The 26939-nt window shown below is 39.6% G+C and overlaps 1 protein-coding gene across 2 annotated transcripts in view; it reads right to left on the reverse strand.

The window, feature by feature from the left end:
• COL14A1 (collagen type XIV alpha 1 chain) overlaps positions 1–26939 on the reverse strand; it is a 174755-nt gene that overhangs the window by 110858 nt on the left and 36958 nt on the right. For both annotated transcript variants that reach the window (XM_073330233.2, XM_078851428.1), the window contains exons 6-12: positions 14744–14899; positions 11324–11443; positions 9154–9318; positions 7878–8039; positions 6251–6402; positions 4666–4795; positions 1236–1381 (exon numbers count right to left, since the gene is read on the reverse strand). In XM_073330233.2, coding sequence (XP_073186334.2) covers positions 1236–1381; positions 4666–4795; positions 6251–6402; positions 7878–8039; positions 9154–9318; positions 11324–11443; positions 14744–14899 — 1031 coding nt within the window. The remainder of the gene's footprint in view (positions 1–1235; positions 1382–4665; positions 4796–6250; positions 6403–7877; positions 8040–9153; positions 9319–11323; positions 11444–14743; positions 14900–26939) is intronic.

Here is a 26939-nt window from a genome sequence, read left to right on the forward strand (position 1 = left end):
ATGTGCTCAAGTGCTTTGCTCAACAGGGGCTTCTGAGCACTGTAGTTAAACAGGAAATTGGTAGAGTCAAATCTTGCTCTGTGTTGACTCAAAGAAATTGATCAGCTGTACCTGAACACAGAACTTGGGCCAGTGAACAGTTTTGTTATTGCATAGAGCAATGAAATACCTAAAATTGTCTAAAAGACAAACACCCCAAGGAAATGCCTAACATGAAGGTGGAGAGGATATAAAGGTAACATAAGCAACAACACAATAGCCCTCTGTTGCAGCAGAACAAACAGCCCTCAACCTCTCTTCAATATGCATCTATGCCTAAGAGACTGTTGAATCTTTATACCAGCTCAGTGGAAACTAATGGCCTCCAAATGACTGCTGAAGTGAGAATATTGCAATGAGGGGAAAGGACTCTGCCTCATTAATCAGAAGTCTGTCTACAGGCTGAGGCTTGGTTTTGCTTTTTGCTATTTCAGGTGTATACCATTTTCCCCTTGAGCTCCTTCAGTAGGTGCCGCATTAACAGGGCTGATTTATTGATTGAAAGATCTTTCGACAGGGTGAGGCTCAGTTTTGCTGATGTCAGCTAGCTTTCAATGAGGCCCCATTTTCAAGAGGGCTACCTGATCATAGCTACTCATTCTGCAAAGAACACAAGTCTATTCGAGCTCTCAGTGGCTTCCTACACCCTTTCCAGAATGTTGCATGCATTTGCCTGCTGTCAGTGAGTCCTTATATAAAATACTCTTAATTTCATATACAGTCAATGGAGCATAAAACAATTTTAAATCTTAGCCCTAAGACTGCACTAACACTATATTAGTGTTAGATTTACTTTTTTAAAAGTCCAACTGTAAGCAAAAAGACTAAAACTTCATGATCTTCTAAATCCATTTTTCAGAAAGATCAAGTCATTTGTGTTTTGCTTTCTTTTTTTCCTGTGTTTGCATTTTTGCCTTCATGCTATGATAAAATATTGCCTCATGAGTCCAAGAGACTCCCTTTATCTCAGCTATAACTTGTGGCATTTCTTCTGTTCTAATGAGGACAAATTTGAAAGTACTGAAAATTAAAAATAACTACTTGGCATGCAGTTTGCATAGAAAGTCAGTAACATGTATGGTACTTTAAAAGCTAGGAAATAGACAAGATTTGAAGCTAAGGACCATCTGACATTTTGTTCTTTAAATGTTATGTTTTTGAATAGCTAGAATCCAAATGAAAGCTAAATACATCACCTCCTTTTCATCTGCTGCCAGTCCCTCTGTGAGGGGAGCATATAGGATCATATAACCAGTGGCACCCACTACTCCATTCCACTTTGCTCTCATGCTGCTCTGTGACACATCATACAATTGCAGATTTGATGCTGTAGGCAAAGCAACTGTGACAGAAAGAGGTACATGTTTTTCAATTGCATCTAAAAAAACTTGCTTAACATTTCATAAAATTTTGTTTGACTATCGGAAACACAAAGAAATCCAGCAGAGTAAACACTGGAAACACTGTTTGACGTAATAACAAAGAGCTATAAAAAGATCTCTGAATTAGAGAGCTGGGAAAAGGGCTTTGTCATCTATCCAAGTCCCCAGACAGGGTTGGGTTGTTCTTACAGAACATTTCTAGTATTTTGCCCCAGTCAGATTTTCAATCCTACAAGAGCAAAGACTTCTACCCTTTCCCTTGGGAGAATCCTCAACAGTTTAACAGATATAGTTGGACCAAACTGCTCCATGCACAGGTCCCACCCCACCTCTCTTCTAGATCTGCATGGGGGAGAGGATTGGCGGTGGAGAGTGAGTAGAGCCACCATTAGGGGTAAGCCACTAGGCAGCCACATGGGCACTGAATTTTTAGGGGGTAAATTCTGCCTGGCAATAACCTCTTCACCCCCGCAATGTGTGGGAGGCATGTTCACGGTGAGGGGACAAGGTCAAGAGGAGCAACAGAAGGCTGGACTGTGTTCTAACATGGGGTTGTGCCTAGGGTCCTGGGTTGCCTTAATTAGCCCTGCACATCAGTCAGGAATGTGTGACTAAGTAGGCTGAACTAAGTCCTTAAAGGGGATGAACATGTTGACACATTAAATTATGGCGGTGCCATTGGAGCATAGAACTAATCTGGGTTTCTTTTTTAAAGAAAAGTTCCCTTTAACTTTTAAGAATAGCCCTCTATTTTGCCAGGTTTCAGAGTAATAGCCGTGTTAGTCTGTATTCGCAAAAAGAAAAGGAGTACTTGTGGCACCTTAGAGACTAACCAATTTATTTGAGCATAAGCTTTCGTGAGCTACAGCTCACTTCATCGGATGCATGCTGTGGAAAGTATAGAAGATCTTTTTATACACACAAAGCATGAAAAAATGGGTGTTTACCACTACAAAAGGTTTTCTCTCCCCCCACCCCACTCTCCTGCTGGTAATAGCTTATCTAAAGTGATCACTCTCCTTACAATGTGTATGATAATCAAGTTTGGCCATTTCCAGCAATGGCTCACATCTCAACTATTGCAACATCCTTCTCTCTGGCCTTGACAAATACAATCTTGCCCAGCTCATATCCATTCTAAATGCTGCTGCTAAGATCATTTTCCTAGCCTGTTGCTTTGACCATGTCATCCCTTTCTTTGACTCCCTCCACTGGCTCTACCTTTTCTATTGTATCAAACATAAGCTACTTGTCTTCACTTTCAAGGCCCTTCATGCCCTATCCTCACCCTCCCTACCATCTCTCAATCACTATCGAGCCATTGACTCCTGCCTCCAATTGGCCCATGACACCAGTCTTCATTGGCCACTTGTTAAGTTTTCAAACAAGCACTTTCATCCTTTCCCCCATGCTGCGCCTCATGCTTGGGAGGAGGTCCCCATAAACAACTGCAAAGCTACCTCATTATCCTTCCAAGCCCTCCTTAAAACTCTCCTTTCTGGTGATGCCTACAAAAAGTTTGATAACAGATAGGGTACTGGTGTGCTGGAACCATTGTCCATCATGAAGACCAATATTATCTCATTGCTTCCTTGTACTACCTTGTCTGTCCATTTCTGTCTGTTGTCTCTTGTTTTATACTTATCTGTAAGCTCTCTGGGGTAAGGACAATCTTTTTGTTCTGGGTTTGTACAGAACCTAGCACAATGGGGTCCTGGTCCATGACTAAGTTTCCTAGGTGCTCCAATAAAACAAGTAATAAATAATAAGGAGAGAGAGAGAGAAGGGGGACAAAAAGATGGGAAGAAGGAGAGAGCGCTTCTGCTACAATTTTCAAATTAAAATTAATTGCAAATGTAAAAACTTTAAGAGTATATTAGACAAAGTTAATCTGCAGCTGGGGTAGACACCCAATAATGCTGATAACTGAAAAAAATTACATTAAGAGGAAATTTGAAAGTAGCTAGAATAAATATAGGTATAAGAAATTTTCAAGAATTTCAAATAAATATACATTTGATAATTATTTTGCATTTTTCAAAGTGATTAAAAGATAGGCTCCTCTCTTACTTTTCTGTATTTTATGCATTTATGGCACTGAATATATTTATCTAAACAGCATACTACTGTAAGGTCATTTTTAATGTACTATATACACAAATATGATAGTTTTCACATTTGTGGTTAATTTTGTCAGTGTCACAAAAGGTAAAAAATGTAAAGTATAATTTTTCACAGATTTCAACTGGCATCGTGAAAAATACTTCCAAACTGCAAATATTTTATAACCTTCAGTGATTAATACTTACACATTTCAGACTGTTACTTATGACACTCAAAGATTTGTTTATATAACGCTTGCAGCCACACCACCTTGGGCTGTGATCTGATCGGATCTCAGAAAATAAGCAGGGCTGGGCTTAGTCAGAACTTGAATAGGTGACTTCAAAGGAATACCAGGTGCAACAGGAAATGATGCGATTGACTCAGTATGTGACACTCTTCCCGCTGAATCAGAAATTAACCTATTCCTAACAAGGTGTTATAGAACTACTTATTGAATACTTCACAGTGTTAAATGTAATTATCCTTACAACATCCCTGAGGTAGGGAAGTACAATTATCACAGATGGGAAACTGAGGCACAGAAAGTCAGAGTCACTTCCCAAGGAAATGTAGGCAGTCTGTGGGAGAGCAGGAAATTAAACACTTGTCTCTCCAGTCACAAACAGTCCCCTATCCACTGAACCTCCCATCATCACTTAAGGAACTAAGGCCAAAAAGTGGAAATAAGGCTGTATGCCAAAGCCATAAAGTTTAGATCCAGCCGCAGATCCAAACTGCTCCAAAGTCTAGGAGTGTTATGATTTAGAGCAGTGCTTCTCAAGCTATCTGAGGTGGGGGACCGGCAATTTTTTTTTCCAATGTGCACGCAGACTGGCAGCCGATGGCTCGCGGACCGGCATCGGTCCACGGACCACCACTTTGAGTAGCACTGATTTAGAGGCTTGGTTTGGCCCATTACAGAGAGAATGTAACTGGCTCAAAGTTTGGGAAAATTTGGACCCAAGTCTTTAGTTCAGGCCCAAATCTAATAAATAAATGTCGGACATTACTAATAAAAAGAGCTGAAGAGAAAAAAAGACTTGATTCTGCATCCCTTACTCACACTGAGCAGTGCCTAGTCACCCAGCGTTCAGTATTACTGAGTCAGGTCCATAACAAATTGAGTGAGGATACTTACGTGTAGTTTCACTACCACGGAGGCCCTCACTTGCAGCACTTATATATATAGCAAACACAGCTATCTGATATTCAGTTAGAGACATTAGGTTTTTCAGAACTGCTGTTGATACACTTCCATCCACCACTACCTGTTTGGGGAAAAATGCAATGAAATAAGTATAAAATAAATTAATTTTATTACTATTTAATCCATCTTATCAGTTTGTTTTATCTGTCGTATTTCTAAGACAGTCCTTGGCATGATACATAAATGTTAATCTATCTATGTTTAACAGGGCAAAAATGACATTTGTATCTTAGTATACAGTACAGTAGCCAGGAAACAGAATGGCAAAAATATGCATAACGAGGAGTCTTAAGGCAATACAAAGCAGCACTTTGGATCAAAGGAAATGTTAAAAATACAATTAACATAATGGAAATTAATGGACACTTTCTGATACATTTCAGAGTAACAGCCGTGTTAGTCTGTATTCGCAAAAAGAAAAGGAGTACTTGTGGTACCTTAGAGACTCACCAATTTATTTGAGCATAAGCTTTCGTGAGCTACAGCTCACCTCATCGGATGCATCATGAAAGCTTAGGCTCAAATAAATTTGTTAGTCTCTGAGGTGTCACTTTCTGATATATTTATTATGTAATTCAAAATTTCATTATAGTACTGCATGCACATACCTGTGTACACACACACACACACCACGACAACAAAACCCCCAAAATAAAACAAAATATCTTCAAAAAATAAAACGCATTTAACCTCACCCTTTCATTATATTGCTTTTGTTGTCCTGTCTCCACTCTCCAACCCTTCCCATCCTGTCCTGAAAGTTGTCTGATTAAGTTGTAAACTTTTTCATGCAGTGTCCTTGTTTTCACACTACCTCCAAAGCACTTAGTGAACTGTTGGTGCCACACAAATAATAAATATCCATCTGGCCCCCGTACTGGTCAGTTTTAGCCAGATTCCCAACTCTACATCCGTGGGTTTTTTTAAAATAAGTTATGTTTCCAAAGCTCAAACTCTATCCCTTCTGCCCCTTTCTGGTCCTGCATCCTTTGAAATAGCATCATACAGAGTTGGTCCAACAAGGAAAGCTGATGTATAAATAAAAACACAGTTTACCTATTGGATTTTAGGTCCTATCCTTGAACAATGTAATCACAGACTGTGGTGCATGTTTACACAGCCTGTGGTAGCAAGCCTCCAAGCCTGAGTCAATGTACTTGGGTTCATGGACTCACGCTACCGAGCTAAAAATAGCAGTGTACACGTTGTGGCTTGAAATGGAGCTCAGGCTCTGAAGCGGGCCTCAGAGCCTGTGCTTCAGCCCAAGTTGCATTTTAAAGTTCTGTCTACACAGCTACTTTTAGTGCAATAGTGCAAGTCCCACCAGTCTGAGTCTGTCGACCTGGGCTCAGAGACTTGCTGTCACGGCCTACCACTGACTGTGTAGATGTACCCTTAAATGGAAGCAGCATCAGGCCTGTGATCAAGTGCTCTCATTCCCAACTGGTGAATTCTTTCTATTATGTCTACTAGAAGTTTTCACAATCATGTAACTGAAAATTTTCCCCTCCATTACCTCCTCTGGTTGGCCTCCTCTAGTGGGATAGTACACAACTCTGTATTTTTCCACCTTGCCAGGTGCATGGGTCCAGCTAACACGGAATCCTCTGGCTGTTACCTCAGATGTGACCAAATTAGTAGGAGCTCCAAGAGTGGCAACAAATGTTCCTATATATGAGATAATATAAAGAAATTATTTTTACTCCTGTAAAATAATGATTTGTTTTTGCTCTCATTGCTGAGTTCCCAAAGATCTCTCATCATTAGAAACTGAATTAATTGGAGAGGGCATGTTTATTTAGGCAGTTTTTAATATTAACTAACTAAATAATAAAAATAATAATACATATACAATTCTCAGTGGGACCAGGCCTCATTGGTTTAGGTGGAAAACTTTACATGCAGCACACACAAAGGTTTCAGCACAAATGCTATTACAACTGCAATGGTTCTCCCAAGCTTCCCTGGTTCCCTGGCCTTCCATGTATTCACTCCCTCCCCAGGTGCTTCCAAACACCCTCTCCCCAAGTTCCAGAATCAGCCAGGAATCTCCATAGCTGTGAACCTGCTAAAGAACTCAGTAAGAGAGCCCATCCCCTGTACTCCTTGGAAGGTCTGCAGGTGGGATGGTATCTGACAAGGCATCCTGGAGCTACACTCAGCAGACATTGCCCCCCCACACCCCTCGAGATACTTCACTGGTTCATGAGTCCTTTGATGGCCATGTCTTCCCCCCACATACAGACCATGGCCAGTCACAGATCCCTCTACCACCTGTGTAATTCTTAGGGGATCCAGAAGGAAAAGAGAAGCCTACTAATGCAATATCTTTTCAGAAGACAGCTTCAGATGCATGTGCAAAGTAACCTTCCTCAGTGAGGCACTCCATAAGCTTAGGGAAATGCATCTGGCATTTGCATCTGCTGCATACGATTTTAAAGGGTCACAGCTCAGCCAATTCAAATCAATTTCTCTGGAACATTTCTAAAGGTACTTTCTCAAGGAGGGCTATTTCTCTGATGAACTTCAACATTCTATTCCTAGCATTTTCAGCTGCTCAAAAGGTCCTAAGATTCAGCAGAATTTTTTTGTACTTGTAATTTTTCCATCCCCACAACCTTTCCTCATACTCCAAAATGCTGGGTTGGTTTTTTTTTGCTCAGAGATTAAAAAATAAAAATAAAAAAGTTCAACTTCATGTAGAGACCAAGCCTGGGAAACTTCAAATTGAAAGGTGAACATCTGGCAAAGTTATGAGACTAAGAAAACAAGGGATTAGAATGGAAACCAGAGCACAGCCTTAATTAGCTTTATTCCTTCTCTGATTCATCCCCAAACCTGTACACCGAAAAATACCCTCTTTTTACCTGTTCACTGGTGATAGCTACAGCAGAATGAATGCACTTAGTGTGTACCTAACACTATAACAACAAAAGACAAACTGCTATCATGGAACTAAGCAAAAGATATTAGCATACGCATGAAATACACATCAGAAAAAATACCTTCTCTGATAATGTGGTATCCTGGTAGCAAAATATACATAGAAAGAGTAAAATGTCAGAAACCAGTTCAAAACTGTCTCTATTCTAAAATTGGATTTGCTGGTATAATATCAAGATCAAACAAAGTTTCTTATTTACCTTTGATTTCCTTTTCCTGTTCCTCCACTCTTGAACACACTGTTCTCGTAAGACTTTCTACAATAGTGTGCATGAAGTTAAAGTCAGCAACGTTGTAGACATGAGTACTGTCCGGTTCAGAGGCAATCTCTTTGAGTTCATTTATATCTGCATTCTTCACACCTTACAGTGGAGAGACAAAATAGGAAAATGTTTGCAACAAAAGAAATCGGTGTAACGTTTAAGCCATGCAGCCTGGCCAAAGCCTACTGATGTCTATGGAGTCTTTCCCCATTTCACTGGCTTCAGTGTGCTTTGGATCAGGCCTACAGTCAAGCTGTTAATTACAGGTAGTTATAATTAATCACAAGGGTTAATTTCCAGTATTACAAGTGTTACTGACATCTTTGCAATATTCTGATGATAACTAGCATATTTTTATCCTCCTAAAATGCCAGTTACATTAATAGTCAGAGGATACTGAAAAAAGTTAAAATTTTCCAAAGTATTTTTGATGCTTAATCCAGATAGAAACACGATAGGACCCTTATAAATATACTAGATAGTGTGACAAAGTTCCTCCTCTACCTTGGTGGGTCTTGCACTTATTGGCGGATTTGCTTGCCTTGGAGCTTCACAACGGCCCTCAGTTTGGCCGTTTTCATGAACCCACAGTCCAGGTCAACTCCTCCTGTGTCTGACCTGGAGTTGGGAGGTTTGGGGGGAACCCGGGCCCGCCCTCTACTCTGGGTTACAGCGCCCTGTGGAATGCAGCTGTCTAGAGTGCCTCCCGGAACAGCTGTGTGACAGCTACAACTCCCTGGGCTACTTCCCCATGGCCTCTTCCCAACATCTTCTTTATCCTCACCATAGGACCTTCTTCCTGGTGTCTGATAATGCTCGTACTCTTCAGTCCTCCAACAGTATGCGTTCTCGCTCCTAGCACCTCTTGCTCCCATCTCCTTACACATGCACCACAAACTGAAATGAGCTCCTTTTTAAACCCAGGTGCCCCGATTAGCCTGCCTTAATTGATTCTAGCAGCTTCTTGATTGGCTGCAGGTGTTCTAATCAGCCTGTCTGTCTTAATTGTCTCCAGAAGGTTCCTGATTGTTCCTGATTGTAACCTTCCCTGTTACCTTACCCAGTGAAAAGGGACCTACTTAACCTGGGGCTAATATATCTGCCTTCTATTACTCTCCTGTAGCCATCTGGCCCGACCCTGTCACAATAGATAGAACAGATCAGAGACTTATAAAAAATAAAATGCAATAAATAGATATGTTAGAATACATACCAATAGCAAACAATTCAACACCAGCATCACGCAGATTTTTAGCAGGTGGGATGACATCATCTTGGGATTTTCCATCTGTGACCAATATACCAATTTTGGACACATTGGGTCTTGCACCTGCTTCAGGCTTAAAGCTGTTCTCCAAAATAAAAGTTAAGGAAAGACCTAAAAAAAATAAAAAATAAAAAAAATGGTTTGGCTAATAAAATTGGCTATGTAACATGGATATTTTTATTGATTTTTTGAAGTTTAATTTTCTATGCAAAGTAAAGAATGCTGAGAAACCTCCTACTGAATAATAACTTATAAAAGAGAACAAACTTTTACTTAAAAATATACTGTTCTAAGCAGGCAGCTTGAATTAAAGGCAGGGCAAAAATGGGAGCAGTCCTCAGCAACCTTCCAATCTATAAAATTATTTACAACAGAGAATAGAAACTTGTTTGAAACTAAACTGGGCTACTGAGCTACTCACATACCTTACCTCACCAGAGAGACAAGGTGGGTGAGGTAATATATTTTACTGGACCAATTTTTGTTGGTGAAAGAGACAAGTTTTCGAGCCACCAGAGCTCTTCTTTTATTGGAGAGAAGTTTGGTCCAATAACAATATTACCTCACCGACCTAGTCTCTCTAATATCCTGGGGCTGATATGGCTACAACTACACTGCATATTACCCCACAAGGGAAGTTAGAGGATTTCATCTATTAGTAAATTTGGGTTCCAATTCAGCAAAGGACTAAAAACATGCTTACCATTAACACTGACTTCTCAAGATTGAAAGCATCAGGACTATTCACATGCTTAAAGTTAAGCACATGCTGAAGTCATTTGCTGAACTGGTATTTCAAAGAGTAACATATACATTCTGTTTAACACACATTTTTAGAAATGCTGGTCAAATTACAGATGATATTTCTGTAACGAAACTGCCTTTTGTTGGTTTGTCAGCAGAAGTCACTGAAACAGGAAATCAGATTGCTAATTTCAGGCCTGAACCTGAAACCCCTCCCAGGAGTGGTTCTTCAAGTTCCACTGAATACGGAACTGATCCTGAGCAGCTTTCATTGCCCTCAGTTCCCACTGGAGTCTCTGAGAGCTGACAGTGCTAAGTTTTCTGGGAGAAATTTACCCCCTGCAGAAATGTTGCATAGAAACCCATTTACCACTTAACTTAGGCCATTAAAATCCAGTTGCTGAGTACAATCTTTTATTTTAAAGCTTTTTACACTCATAAGCTGAGGAAAAGCTTAAATTAAGCTAATGGAGAATGTAACGTCAAAAACTGATTATTACTGATTTGGGAGAGGCAACTTGGCTCTAATTTGAAAGTTAAAAGGAAGCCATATAAAAAGAGGTTAGGCAAAAGCCACCTCTAATGTCAGAATATAATCATCGCAGTGGATTTATTACTTGCTTCTTGGTATTTCTATCAAGCATCAGTTCAGCTATGGTACCGCAGTATATCCCTTCTGTTCCCAGTCCAACCATAATAATTCCTTCCACCAAAATAGCGATTGGTGGAGGAGAAAAGGGAGAACTTCTAAGCCTCTCTGGAAAAAATAGTTTGGCAATAATTTACTCTTTCAGTCCATTATCCTCCAGACAAGAGAGCCAAGACTATTAAGTGTTGCACTGATGCTATGGGATTCCTCTCCAGAGGATATATATTTTATCATATTGACAAGTATCTCACAGCTATCCACCACTAAATTTCCAAAAAGCCATGCAGGGTTTCAATACCATGAAAGTTAATGGGAGTCTAAAACCCCCAGGTGATTCTTTGAAAATTTACCACCACCAACAGTCAGATGTTAAAACAACACACTTTCTTTCTCCAACTGAATGAGGTTTTGTGTATGAACAGCGTCAATGGCTTTTGCTGCTCTATCTTCTTTCCAGAATGTAAAAGTGAACTTCCTTTGCTGTTAGTTTTGGCATAGATAGATCATACACACTCAGATTTTGCAGATTGAGGCCTGAGTCAAAGCTCACTAAAGACATGAAGATTCCCATTGACTGCAGCTACTTCAGATCAAGCTCTTAGGCAAACTTCAAAAATAAACAGCATATTCACCTTTAAGAAATAGAACAAACCCCAATACTCTAAGCCAATGCAGCATGGCATATTTTGGAGCATGTGGCTAATGCAAAAATACATACTGTACCTGTTAATGTATTCCCTCCCTTATATGGCAGATTACGGACTGCATCCAAAACAGCATCCTTTGTGCTAAAGGCATTCAGATGCCATTCAATTCGGGGATCCCCACTGTACTGAGCAAGACCTAGTGAACCAGAAATAAATACATTGCATGAGATTCATTTTTTCAAGTATATACACACTAGGCTATCAGTAGTTTGCTACCATAACAGGGCTCTTTTGAACTCTTTAATCTAAAGAAGAATTTATTACTCCCTAAATTGTTCTGGATGCCAACTCCACTATGTATTTTCTAGGTTTTTCTTTCAAGTGCTAAGGAATTTAAGTAAAAGGTAATGTGCATTTTTTTTCAGGCTTTAGTAAGATTCCAAGAACACATTTCATGAAAGAGAACAATTTTATTAAATGCCTCTTTGAACAGGCTAAAATGTAAGTAGCAAAACAGATATGATATATTGTTCAAATCAGTTTTAAACATGATAGAAACCATCTGTTGGCACTTTCTTCATTTAAAAATTCCACTGCAAGGGCCTGATCTAATGCCAATTGAATCAATATGAATCTTTCTGTTGATTTCAAAAGGCACTAGCTTAGAACCTGAGATGAATATATGGCTATATGTCATCTCAGGAAGAGATGCAGAGATAAAATTTCTAGACACAATAAATGACTGCTTCTTGGAGCAGCTTGTCCTGGAACCCAGAAGGGGAGAGTTAATTCTGGATTTAGTCCTAAGGAGAGCACAGGATCTCATCCAGGAGGCAAATATAGCTGAACCAATCAGTCATAATGACCATAATGTAATTAAATTTAACATCCTTGTAGGGGCAAAAGTAGCATTTAACTTCAAAAATGGGAACTACACAAAAGCGAGGAAGCTAGTTAAATGGAAATGAAAAGGAACAGTTGGAAAGATGAAATGCTTGCAGACTGCAGGAGCCTATTCACAAACACCATAGTAGAGGTTCAAATTAAATGTATACCCCAAATAAAACAAACAAACAGCAAGAGGACCAAAAAAATGCCATCTTCAGCAACAGGCAAAAAGGCATCCTTTAAAAATTGGAAGTCAAATCCTACTGAGGAAAATAGAAAGGAACATAAACTCTGGCAAGTCAAGTGTAAAAATATAATAGAGTATGTCAAGAAAAAAATTGAAGAGCAACTAGCTAAAGACACAAAAACTAAAACAGCAAAAAAAAATTAAGCACATCAGAATCAGGAAGCCTCACAAACTAACAGTGGGGTCACTGGCTGCTTGAGGTTCTAAAGGAGACTCAAAGAAGACAAGGCCATTATGGAGTATCTAAATGAATTCTTTGCATTGGTCTTCACTGCGGAGGATGTGGGGAAGATCCCCACACCCAAGCCATTATTTTTAGGTGACTAATCCGAGGAACTGTCCCAGATTGAGGTGTCAATAGAGAAGGTTTTGGAACAAATTGATAAACAGTATTAAGTCACCAGGGCCAGATGTACCTTGAGAGTTCTGGAGAGTTCTGAAGGAACTCGAATATGAAACTGAAGAACTAACAACTACAGGATGTAACCTATTACTTAAATCAACCTATGAATGAAATGACTAGAGGGTAACTAATGTAATGCCAATTTTAAAAAATGCTCCAGGGGGCAATCCTGGCAATTACAAGGCAGTAAGCCTAACTTCAGTACCAGGCAAATTGCTTGAAACTATAGTAAGGCATAGAATTATTAGATTCAAATGTGCTATGGTTGGGGAAAAGTCAACACAGCTTTTGTAAAGGGAAATCATGCCTCACCAATCTATTAGAATGTTATGAGGGGGTCAACAAATGTGGACAAAAGTGATCCAGTCAATACAGTGTACTTGGACTTTCAAACAGCCTTTGGCAATGTTCCTCACCAGGGGCTTTTAAGCTAACTAAGCTGTCATGGGATAATAGGGAAAGTCCTCTTCTGGATCAGTAGCAGATAGGAATCAGAGGGTATGAATAAATGGTCAGTTTTCACAGTGGAGAGAGGCAAATAGCAGGGTCCTCACAGGATCTGTATTAGAGCCTGTGCTGTTCAACATATTCATAAATAATCTAGAAAAAGAGGGGAACAGTGTGGTGGCAAAATTTGCAGAAAGTACAAAATTACTCAAAATTGTAGTCAGCTTTGTACTTAACTAAGACATACAAAGGGATCTCACAAAACTAGATGACTTGTCCCCCCCAGTCATCTAGTTTTGTGAGATCGCTTAGTATGTCTTTACAGATGACAAATGAAACTCAATGTTGGTAAATGCAAAGTAATGCACACTGGAAAAAAATAATCCCATTTATACATACAAAAATATGGTTTCTAAATTAGCTGTTACCACTCAAAAAAAGAGATCTTGGAATCATCATGGATAGTTCTCTGAAAACATCCACTCAATGTGCAGCAGCAATCAAAAGAACAGATACTCAGAATGGGATATATAAGAAGACAGAAAATATCATAATGCCATGGTACATATAAATCCATGGTACACCCACATCTTGAATATTGCGTACAGTTCTGGTTGCCTCATCTCAAAAAAGATATATTAGAATTGGAAAAGGGTACAGAGAAGGGTAATAAAAATGATTAGTGGTCTGGAACACTTCCATATGAAGAGAGATTATAGAAACTGGGAGTGCTCAATTTAGAAAAAGAGACAAAATATGGTAGAAGTATGTAAAAATCATGAATGGTATGAAGAAAAAAAAATGTTGTTTCCCCTCCACATAAGATCACACTGGGTGTCATCCAATGACATTAATAGGCATCAGGTTTAAAACAAGCATAAGGAAGTACTTCTTCACAAAACGCACAGTCAGCTTGTGGAACTTGTTGCCAGGGGATGTTGTGAAGGACAAAACTATAATTAGATAAGTTAATTGAGGATAGGTCCATCAATGGCTATTAGCCAAGATGGTCAGGGATGCAACTCTGTGCTCCTGATGTTCCCAAACCTCCAACTGCCAGAAGCTGGGACTAGACAAAAGGGGATGGATCATGCAAAATTGCTGTTCTGTTCATTCCTGCTGAAGCATCTGGCAGCGGTCACTGTCAGAAGACAGGATACTGGGCTACATAGACCATTGGTCTAACCTCGCATGGCCATTTTTATGTTCTTATGAATATCACAGTTCATTATGAGAAATATCTTGTGTACAATGATCGGATCCAAACTTACAAGCTTTTCATTCATGTTACTCCCATTGATTTAAATGGAAATTCTGTGTGTACAGTGCTTTCAGGATCAGGTCCTAATATTTTTATTCATGACAAATAAAGAGGATGATGTATGTTGTACAGCTATGTAGGGATTAAGTTCATTAATCACTACCTGGGAAATCAAAGGTTTATTGTTGTTTTCTTTTTTGTTTGTTTTAATTCAACTGTGAATTTACAGAATTTTCTTTAGAAACCTTACCTATTCTTGTTTTCTCAGAACCCACATTGAAGGCACCAACCAGATTTTCCAGGAAAAGCCGGACAAGTCTGAAGTTGTATCTGCCAATACTCCATGAGCCATCTATCAGGATCACAATGTCTGCAATTGCTGGAGTTTTACATGTAAACTGACTTTCTGTAAATCATAAAATGGAAAATAAAATTTAATCACGATACTGGAGCAATTAAAAGTTTCCGGGATTTTTCCTTTTAAGTTTAATACTCAAGAGACAATATAGTCTTTTACAGACCATAAAAATGATGGTGAGCTAAGGTATTAAAAATAAATACATTAATAAGATATTATCAATATGTTCTAGACTCTTATTTGGTTGTGTAAAATTAATTTTAGAAAAAGTATTGATTACTTAAAAACACAGTGTTCCAGGAAGACAAAAGCATAAACTGCTATATTGGTAGACTAGCATCAAATGGCAGCTCATGTTTACATTTTAATTCCTGGGGATATATGCACTCAGCTTCTAGAATGCAACAGACCATAGATTATGTTTTAATCTGCAGTGAAAGGCTCTGTCAGCAGGGAAAGGCTCAAGCACAGAGGAGGAAGTGGGGATGCTGCTGGAGCTTTTCACTAGAGATACTACACGTGTAGCTATCCAAGCACACTGTACTCTACATGCCACCATGAGTGTAGACATAGCCATTGATAAAAGAACCTGTGTCTCTGCACTTGGGAGAGAGGCTAAGTAGACAGAAAGATGAGTGTTCACTTGGCTTGATAGACAATAAGCTCTGATTTGCATCACCTGTTTCCCCAGGAGCCGCAAGGTGAACTTGAGATCACAAAGGGTATTCAAACATCAGAATGAGTAGTGCAGAAAGAGATAGGAGTGGAGAGGGATACAAATTGCTCAAGTGCTGAGAAAAGGATAGAGTTGTTAAAATGAGGGATTAATAAGAGAGGAGACTCAGTGAGAGAAGACGGGGTGCACATATTGGCCCTCTCAAATGCTCATACAACACTGAATGGGATTATAGACCATGTGGTCAGCAGCTTAAAACAACACTAACACCGTAATATTAATGTCACTAGAATGATTATCTTAAATAGAAATACAATCTGATGTGCAGAAGGACTAAGAGCAGTAGCCACAGTCACAAACTTTTTTAACTGGACAGAATTAGTCAAGTTCTTTCTTTCAAATTTGATATAACCACAGTGGATGGCAAACCCAGCCCATAAAGAAAAGGAGGACTTGTGGCACCTTAGAGACTAAGGTGCCACAAGTCCTCCTTTTCTTTTTGCGAATACAGACTAACATAGCTGCTACTCTGAAACCAGTCCATAAAGTTAACGTTAATTCACTAGAAGTATTTTATAAGGATTAGGGTGTTTTTCCTACATACAGTTAGCAGTGTAGAATGAGTTATGAACACGTGGCAAAATTCCACTTTTGAAAGTGCCAAAACAAAGCCTTTACCTCAGATTTTTACAGTACAAGACAACAGTATGTGAATTGGCAACATATTTTAGTGTATAAACACTAGAAAAACATTAAGTAAGTATCAAGAATGTGAGCATATTGGAAAAGTGAGCATAAACTGGAAGATAACTTCAAACAAAGCTCCCAATCCTTCTGACATTGAAATCAATGGAAAAGTTTCCATTGATTTCTGTGGCATTAGGATTTGATTTTTCATTACTGAACTGCAGCTGATATCTGCCACAGCATGCTCTAAACATACATATGTTTGCCCAGTTATGTTTCCTGTTGATCAATTTGCATGCCTTGCCTTGTCACTAAAATGAGGGTCAGCTTTACCATCCTTACATTGCATAGTACATTATGCTCCATTAGTTTCAACAGGACTATTGACAGAGTAAAATGCTACTCAAACCAAGTGAGGATGGAAGAACTGGTCCCTGGGTTTGCATCCAAGTAGTTACACTGCAGCACAGATGTGACTTTTCAGTGTGATCCACGGAGGTTTATCCATACCACACAATTAGGATAATAGGATTTGTGTGGCTAAAGTCCCTTTCACCACTTTTAAAACTTAGGGTATTAATGGTTTCAGAATCAACCTATTTCTCACTTCTTACACATGAACAAGTTTTTTAATGATGCCTTTTCAACCCTGTAGTTATTACTTTGCCAAAAAAAACAAACAAACAAAAACCCAACCCTTTAATTGGAGTAGGTAATTTCATTTACAGCAGCAAAAGAGGTAAAGAAAACAAAAAACACATTCTTTCAATATTTTATTTCCATATAATCAGACCAGTGTAAATAGCTGTATCAAAATAATCATTTGTGATTTGATCCAAGATTGTATTGAAATGCCACAGAATGTGAAAATATAGTTCACTCTTCATAGCTGGGATGCACTTGTGGAAATCTTTTCTGCATAAAACATTTAGCTTTTGTTACTTCTGTACACCCACTATTTGTTTATGTTTTCTCCAGTTCAACTTAATAGAAATTGTAGAAACTTCCCTAAAATGGAATAAACAATAGTGAGACATTAAAAGCAGTCTTTACAATTTGACAGGAATACAAACTCAACATCATCCTACTTACAGTGTTATTGTGAAAGATCGTGAGATCAAATACATTTATTCTTCCCTCTAACCAAAACACAAGATTTAGTCTTTCTAAACAAAAAAAATAAAAATCCCTGATTTTTAAGCCAAACTCATGATTTGGGGGCGGGGGGCTCTGGCTCATGACTTTTGAATACTTGGGGGTGTCAAGGTTGATATTTTCTGGGTCTTCATGGGCACAGGGGTAGAGAGAGAGGAAGAGGTTGCACATGGACATAAGCAACACCACATGGAAAGAGGCCGAATCTCAGAAAGAGTGGTCTAATTTGCACCTAGTTTCAGATGTAGTTTGCAGAATGACATGTGATGTTTTACCTCCCTGTGACTTGGCACTTTGCTCCGCATTTCAAGAGCCAAAACACATGGTTCTTTTTCTGCTAGGAGTTGGGGTTATAACTCTTTCTGAGGCTGCACTATGTCATTTCCTTTCTTATTCACTGTCACAGTGGGAAAGTAGAATAATATATCAGGAAGAGGAGGGATGGAGAGTTTAAGCAGATGGCAGTGATTGTACAATATGAATGGAAAAACCAAGATAGCTTAGTTCATAGGGTAACAAAGTATGAAAGGAAAGAAATTTGATGACAGATGTGAATGAAATGTAAGATGAGAATAGAGCAAGGATGAAATATGGAATTCAGTCCAGCACAGTATGATTTTATAAATATATGTATGTATGTGTGTGTGTGTGTGAGAGAGACATGATGGACAAGGATCTATTAATTATTATTACAACACTATGATATCAATATCTTTGCACTGAGATCAGAGTCTTATACACCACATATATTAAGGCAGGGACCAACCAGATGCATAAAACATGGCTGACCTTTCATTGAACCAAATATAAACATTGCTTGAATTTGAAGGACTTAAATGTTGGAACATCATCATGTTGTGAGATCAGCCCAGCAAGCTCAGGAGCTCATCCCTGAACCACAGGCGAATATAAGGCCAGCCCTTTCCCATGCATCTGTGTCTGTCCCAGAAAATTCTTTTAGTTCAAGCAGCGGAAAAACAAATTCTGTGGGCACTTGGTTTTGTTTCCCAAGTGCAAAGACACATCCTAATATCCAAACCACACACAATCAGCAAATTCAGTAATCCTTACAAGGGAGAAAAAAAACAAAGGTTATTTCAGGGATAATGCTAAACTGGAAGTTTTTAATAAAAGTTATAGCCAGAAACCCAGAAACTTGATTAAATATATTTGGTGACTACTCTTCAGATCTGCAGCAGACAGTCAGCAATTCTTTTTAACCATCCTTCTTCAAAATCAAATGGTATTACAAAACAAACCAAATGTACTTTTAAAGCAATCAATAGATCTATTTAATTTACAAAATATTTAGGATTCTTTCCTATATCCTAACAAGAATTACTGAATGTACATTTACTTGAGAGATGGGTTAAAATAACTGGTGTTTCCTGGTTGAATCGTAGCCCTACTGGCCATGTAGTATTCCCTGTGTGAAGTGCATGAAACTTCAGAAACTCTTTCACAGATTGCAGGGATAGTTCTATTTCTCTTCACTCTTTGGTACTGTATTTGAGTGTGCTGATGTTTTAAATGCAACAGCTGTTCTGAGGATTAACAAACAACTTTTCAACAAATCAGATTGTAAATTTTATTTATATGGACGCATTTACTCATCATTTCAGTACAACAAATATGCTACTATTTAAGAAACACATCTTAATCATGCTCTTCAGGGAATTAGACATGCCACTCAATTATAATTCAAGACTGTTGAGTGTCAGGTTCTCTCAAAACTGCCTCGAATGGTTACTCCCAGATATTAACACAAAACATTCTCACAAGGTTGATATGTCATTAAGCCACAGGAAGAGACATGGGCCATATTGTGCCATAAATTTTTCAATGGAACTCAGTGGAGGATTGTGTTGAAAGAATCATGTCAGCATATGGTTCATGAGAAGGAAATGTTTTTTAAATACCAGTAAAGCACATCATTAGTCCCTTGATCACATTACATGATTTACTGTATATTATTTGCTAGAAAATATTTACATGTTTAAACAAAATTTATGAGCATATATAATATATGCAGCCATATTTTCGGAATTATTAATTTTGGGTGCTATGAGGTTTGCGTGTCCAACTTACAAAACCTTGAGTGACATGCTGGCTTCACTGAAGTCAAAGAGAGTTTTGTTTTTAACTTCAATACGGCCAGGATTTCACTATGTGCGTCGGATCTGTAGAGATGCTGAAGTCAATGGGAGCACTGGATCAGCAACACTCCTGAAAATAAGGCATTAGGTGGCTCACATTGGTGTTTGCAAAGTACTTTGAGACCCTGACTGAAAGATGCCATGAGACTGACCTGGCAGTCTTTACTCCTATACTTCCACTGAATTCCAAAGAATGATACTAGACAGGTATGACCGTGCGTACCATGATTTTCACCCTTTTTATAAGACTGTGATAAATTTTGTACAAGGTGTGCCCTGTGAGGTATTGTTTGAAAAACCTCAGTCTGATGAACATTATTATTCTGATGAAATGTGTGTGGCAACACTGTATGTACAGTTATAAGATTCTATTGTGTTACAGTCTTATAACGTGCTCCAAGTTTAAGGGCTTGTCTACACTGGCAATTTACAGCGCGGCACTTTCTCGCTCCGGGGTGTGAAAAAACAGCCCCCGGAGAGGAGCAAGTTCCAGTGCTGTAAAGCGCCAGTGTAGACAGTGGCAGCTGTGCCCCCAGCCCTGGTAGCTGTGCCCTTCATGGAGGTGGGTTTTTTAGAGCCACCGCGACCCCACAAGCCACATGAAACTGCTGCCACAGCAGCGCTTTAGCACTGACAGTGTAGACTAGCCCTAAGAAAATCACGCCCCAGCCAGATTATCAAAGACAGCGATTGTGGAATCTCCGTCTTTTCCGAGGTTTGTAAGAACAGGTTGGACAAAGAGCTGTCAGCAATGTTCTAGTTTTCCTTGGTCCTGCCCCAGCACAGGGGGCTGGACTTGATGACTTCTCAGTGTCCCTTCCAATCCTACATTTCTATGATTCTATGAATCCATGTCACACAGCACCTGCCATATGCTACCTCTCTTTTCTTGTTACATTAAATATTTATATTACAGTAGTTCCTAAACGCCCCAACTGCGACTGGATCCTCATGGTAATAAGTACTGTGCAAACACAGAAAAGAGGTAATCCTTGTCCTGAAGGGGTTGCAATCCAAAAACATGCAAACTAAGCAGACGGGATGGGGATAGGGATAAGGATACAATGCACAAGTCAAAGGAATCTACCGAAGTCTTAGCACAGATTTTTTAGTTACATGGACTTAATTTTTGTTTTTTAAGTGGAGGAAGAAATGGGGAGGAAGGGATTATGAAAGAGGAACATGCCTGACTAATCTAATCGCCTTTTATGATGAGATTACTGGTTCTGTGGATGAAGGGAAAGCAGTGGATGTATTGTTTCTTGACTTTAGCAAAGCTTTTGACACGGTCTCCCATAGTATTCTTGTCAGCAAGTTAAGGAAGTATGGGCTGGATGAATGCACTATAAGGTGGGTAGAAAGCTGGCTAAATTGTCGGGCTCAACGGGTAGTGATCAATGGCTCCATGTCTAGTTGGCAGCCGGTATCAAGTGGAGTGCCCCAAGGGTCGGTCCTGGGGCCGGTTTTATTCAATATCTTCATAAATGATCTGGAGGATGGTGTGGATTGCACTCTCAGCAAATTTGCGGATGATACTAAACTGGGAGGAGTGGTAGATACGCTGGAGGGGAGGGATAGGATACAGAAGGACCTAGACCAATTGGAAGATTGGGCCAAAAGGAATCTGATGAGGTTCAATAAGGATAAGTGCAGGGTCCTGCACTTAGGACGGAAGAACCCAATGCACAGCTACAGACTAGGGACCGAATGGCTAGGCAGCAGTTCTGCAGAAAAGGACCTAGGGGTGACAGTGGACGAGAAGCTGGATATGAGTCAGCAGTGTGCCCTTGTTGCCAAGAAGGCCAATGGCATTTTGGGATGTATAAGTAGGGGCATAGCGAGCAGATCGAGGGACGTGATCGTTCCCCTCTATTCGACATTGGTGAGGCCTCATCTGGAGTACTGTGTGCAGTTTTGGGCCCCACACTTCAAGAAGGATGTGGATAAATTGGAGAGAGTCCAGCGAAGGGCAACAAAAATGATTAGGGGTCTGGAACACATGAGTTATGAGGAGAGGCTGAGGGAGCTGGGATTGTTTAGCCTGCAGAAGAGAAGAATGAGGGGGGATTTGATAGCTGCTTTCAACTACCTGAAAGGGGGTTCCAAAGAGGATGGCTCTAGACTGTTCTCAATGGTAGCAGATGACAGAACGAGGAGTAATGGTCTCAAGTTGCAGTGGGGGAGGTTTAGATTGGATATTAGGAAAAACTTTTTCACTAAGAGGGTGGTGAAACACTGGAATGCGTTACCTAGGGAGGTGGTAGAATCTCCTTCCTTAGAGGTTTTTAAGGTCAGGCTTGACAAAGCCCTGGCTGGGATGATTTAACTGGGAATTGGTCCTGCTTCGAGCAGGGGGTTGGACTAGATGACCTTCTGGGGTCCCTTCCAACCCTGATATTCTATGATTCTATGATTCTATGATTCTATGAACAGTCAAAATTTGTCGCTTACCTAGCCATGATCAGGGGTTCCTGGCTGAGCCTAACCATGGTTATCTCAGAAGGGGAGAAATACAGACTCTCAATTCGGCAGGTTCCAAGCCAAAACTAGGGCTGTCGACTGATCGCAGTTAACTCACACGATTAACTCAAAAAAATTAATTGCGATTAATTGCAGTTTAATCGCACTGTTAAACAATAGAATACCAATTGAAATGTATTAAATGTTTTAGATGTTTTTCTACATTTTCAAATATATTGTATTCTGTGTTGTAACTGAAATCAAAGTGTATATTATTTTATTACAAATATTTGCATGGCAAAAATGATAAACAAAAGAAATAGTATTTTTCAATTTACCTCATACAAGTATTGTAATGAAATCTCTTTATCATGAAAGTTTAACTTATAAATGTAGAATTATGTACAAAAAATAACTGTATTCATAAATAAAAGAAGGTAAAACTTTAGAGCCTGCAAGTCCACTCAGTCCTATTTCTTGTTCAGCCAGTCACTCAGACAAACAAGTTTGTTTACATTTGCAGGAGATAATGCTGCCCGCTTCTTGTTTACAGTGTCACCTGAAAGTGAGAACAGATGTTCGCATGGCACTGTTGTAGCCGGCATTGCAAGATATTCACGTGCCAGATGCACTAAAGATTCATATGTCCCTTCATCTTCAACCACCATTCCAGGGGACATGCGTCCATGCTGATGATGGGTTCTGCTCAATAACAATCCAAAGCAGTGCAGACCGATGCATGTTCACTTTCGTCATCTGAGTCAGATGCCACCAGCAGAAGGTTGATTTTCTTTTTTGGTGGTTTGGGTTCTGTAGTTTCCGCATCTGAGTGTTGCTCTTTTAAAACTCCTGAAAGCATGCTCCACACCTCAGCCCTCTCAGATTTTGGAAGGCACTTCAGATTCTTAAACCTTGGGTTGAGTGCTGTAGCTATCTTTAGAAATCTCACATTGGTACCTTCTTTGCATTTTGTCAAATACGAGTGAAAGTGTTCTTAAAACAAACAATATGTGCTGGGTCATAATCCAAGACTGCTATAATATGAAATACATGGCAAAATGTAGCTAAAACAGAGCAGGAGACATACTATTCTCCCCCAAGGAGTTCAGTCAAAATTTAATTAATGCATTGTTTTTTTTAACAAGCATCATCAGCATGGAAGCATGTCCTCTGGAATGGTAGCTGAAGCATGAAGGGGCATATGAATGTTTAGCATAGCTGACACATAAATACCTTTTGGCACTGGCTACAAAAGTGCCATGCAAATGCCTGTTCTCACTTTCAGGTGATATTGTAAATAAGTAGCCAGCAGCATTATCTCCTGTAAATGTAAACAAACTTGTTTGTCTTAGCGATTGGCTGAACAAGAAGTAGGACTGAATGAACTTGTAAAACTTTAGTGCCTACATTGTTTTGTTTTTGAGTGCAGTTATGTAATAAAAAAATCTACTTTGTAAATTGCACTTTCACAACAAAGAGATTGCATTATGGTACGTGTACGAGGTGAATTGAAAAATACTATTTCTTTTGTTTATAATTTTTACAGTGCAAGTATTTGTAATAAAAATAATAATATACAGTAAGCACTGTACACTTTGTATTCTGTGTTGTAATTTAAATCAATATATTTGAAAATGTAGAAAAACATCCAAAAATAGTTTAAAAATTTCAATCGGTATGCTATTGTTTAACAGTGCAATTAAAACTGTGTTTTTTTAAATCATGATTAATTTTTTGAATTAATCGCATGAGTTAACTGTGATTGACAGGCCTGCATGCTATGATTGTTTAACAGTGTGATTAATTTTTTAATTGCGCTATTAATTGTGATTAATTTTTTTAATCGCTTGACAGCCCTAGTCAAAACCCAACATCTTAGGGCTTGTCCACATGATGTGCACCAGAGGGCTGTAAAGCGTAGAACAGTCTAAAGTTTAGCGCTCTAGTTGTACTGTGAAGACCCTTCTGAGGTGCTCCAAAAGGTACCTTGTGCGTTGCTGCAGTCCTGTAAGTAGTATGTTAATGCACACTCGCAACCTTTTAGTGTGTCAGCATGGTCTACACAGGACAGTTAGAGTGCAAAACTTTAGAGCGTGCTACAAGTCACACTCCTCGGGTGCACAATGCCACACATGTAGACAAGCCCTTAGACAACCAATGAAGACCGGGTCACCTGAATGTGTCACCTGAATAACAAACACAAAAACAGAATAATATTTGTCTCAAAGGCCAAAAATACTTCTGAAAAAAGAATTCCAAAAGACAGACAACACAACAAGAAAAAAAGAGCCTTGAAAGAACCTGATCCTGGATTCCTTGTGCACCCTATACTCTCACTGAAGTCAATGGGGGTTTGGAGTATGCAACAAATGCAGGATAAGGCCCTGAGCAGGTTAAAAAAAAAAGTACTTTGTTGTATTCAGTGTTTATACCCAAATTATCTGCTTTAGCTGTCACATCGCTCACAAGAAATTTGTTCTGAACTTTTTATTTGATAGGTCTCTGTCCAGTGCAAAGTGTCTCATGATAGGATTGCCATCAATTCTTTTATACCTGTTACTCCTACACCAAGTATTAATATATAATTAAGGCTGAGATTTTAAAATGGATATTTTTAGTAAAAGTCACAGGCAGGTCACGGTCAAAAAAGAAAAATTCACGGAAGCCGTGACCTGTCCATGACTTTTACTAAAAATATCTGGGACAAAATGGGGATCTGCAGGTCCCCACACGGCCTGAAGGGGGCAGCTGTGCAGGGGTTAGGAGCCCCCTGCAGCAGCTGGGGGCTGTGGGGTCCCCCTGCTGCCTGTGCAGGGCTGTGGGGTGCCCCCGCAGCCCATGGCAGCCGGGAGCTGTGGGGTACTCACGCTACGCGCAGCTTCAGGGGCCCACAGCAGCCGGGAGCTCAGGGGTTTCCCCCGCTGCTCCCAGCAGCCAGGAGCTTGGGAGATCCCTGCCACCACCCATGGTGGCCAGGAGCTCAGGGGTTCCCTCACCACCAACAGCTCTGGGGGTTCTCCAGCTGCCTGCGGTGGCCAGGAGCTCTGGGAGTTCTCTGCCACCCACGGCGGCTGGGAGCTGCAGGGGCCGCCAAAGGCAGCAAGGGTACCCCGCCTGCGGACCCTGCAGCTTTCTACCACCACAGGCCGAAATCATGGAGGTCACTGGAAGTCACGGATTCCTTGACTTCTGCAACTAAATTGTAGCCTTATATATAATGTATCCCCCTGTAGGGAACTTGCTTTTGCCTTGCCACTCTCTATTCAGTAGTTAGAAGACTAGGAAACAATACCAATACCAAGATTATACACCCCTGCATTATCCCTAGATAATTATCTGTATGGTAGCACCTAGGAGCCTTAGTGATGGACCACAACCCCATCATGCTAAATGCCATAAAATGCAGAACAAGAAGACACTCCCTGCCCTTAGAGAGATTAAAATCTAATTGTGCTCCTTTCTTTCTAGTTCACTGTTTTTCAAGTTTCTCTCATCCTCTATAATAGCCACGAATAATCTACTGAAGAGCCATGTTTCAGATTATTTTTCCCATTGCTACGTCGCCTTTTTTTCCAGAGTTTTGTCTAATTTTATTGTCTACCCATGTTTCTAATCTCACTAAGTCCCTTATTATTTCGCTAGCCTCACTCTGGTTTCTAGTACATCCCCATTTTGTAACATGTGTGAGTTGAACAGATGCAGACGACATGTGGGAAGCCCAGCTGTGTGACATCATATTATACCCCCTATGATTAATGAAGAAGTTAAATCAGACCAGACCTAACCATAACTCCTGAAGTACTTTACTAGACACTTTCCTCAATTTGATGTCTCTTATAACTATCCTTTACTTATGGTCTTTCATACTGCTTTAAAACCCAAGTGATAATTCTCATATCCAAGCCCATTTTAATTGGATTTTTAAGGGTAGACCCTTATGGAAAAGTCCTGTAGAATTTAATACAAAATGATTTTTGAACTCACTTATAGAATTAAAAAGAGAATCATAACCCTCATAGAGAATTCCGTGGGATGGTTAACTAAACTTTATACAAAGGACACTATTCTCTATTAAATGCTATAGATTTAGAAAGTAATTTCTATAGAATCCTATTTCACCATTATTATATTGTATAGGACTTTTCCATAAGGGGAGCTTCTATAATACAGCAGAGACACTGGCAGATCCTAAAACGGAATGTTTTTAGTTTTGTGCTTAAAAAAGGAGTTCAAATTTACCAATGTTATCATTTGAATTAAGTCAGCCAACACTATGGAGACCACAGGAATCTCTATGTTGACTTGGTACATGATTTGGCTCATCTTTAGTTGGGTTTTGTAGTGGCATTTAAAAATATAAAAATGTAGAGTCTGTAAAACCATAATTTACATGGTGGTCTGCTATCTGCCCTTAGCAGAAATGATTACTTTCCAGCATAATGCAGGGACGGACTGGATAGTAACACTTCATGAATACCAGCAGATGAACACAGTTGCCAGAAGAAAGGAAATTCCCATCACACAATGCATTGGGCACCTAGACTTCTGGGCTTTATTCTTAGTTCAGCCAGTGGCTGGCTCCCTGTGTGGTTTCTATGAGTCACTAAAGCCAAAATTTGCAAGTTTGGGATCTAAAGCTAGGTACTTTTATAACCCACAGGCACCTAAATAAACAGTGGCACTCAGAGAGGAAGATGATGTTTAGTTTTCCCAGATTCCTGGGTGAGCGCTTAAGCTGATTTTGGTTTGTAATGTTAGGAGGCACCCTTAGATATAGAACGCAGCCTTGGGTGGTGCTGACACCACCTGACAGAAGGATTACATCATTCTTAGGCTGACATCGTGTGTATTTGATTGAGACAAAATCTGAACATCTGAGGTTTTTTCCTTTTACAAAACCAACCAAATAGAGTTGCCCTCACTGAAATATGTTGACAGTTATAAAGAGATTTAT

The sequence above is a fragment of the Lepidochelys kempii genome, chromosome 2, assembly GCF_965140285.1.
Source record: "Lepidochelys kempii isolate rLepKem1 chromosome 2, rLepKem1.hap1, whole genome shotgun sequence".
NCBI lineage: Eukaryota > Metazoa > Chordata > Testudines > Cheloniidae > Lepidochelys > Lepidochelys kempii.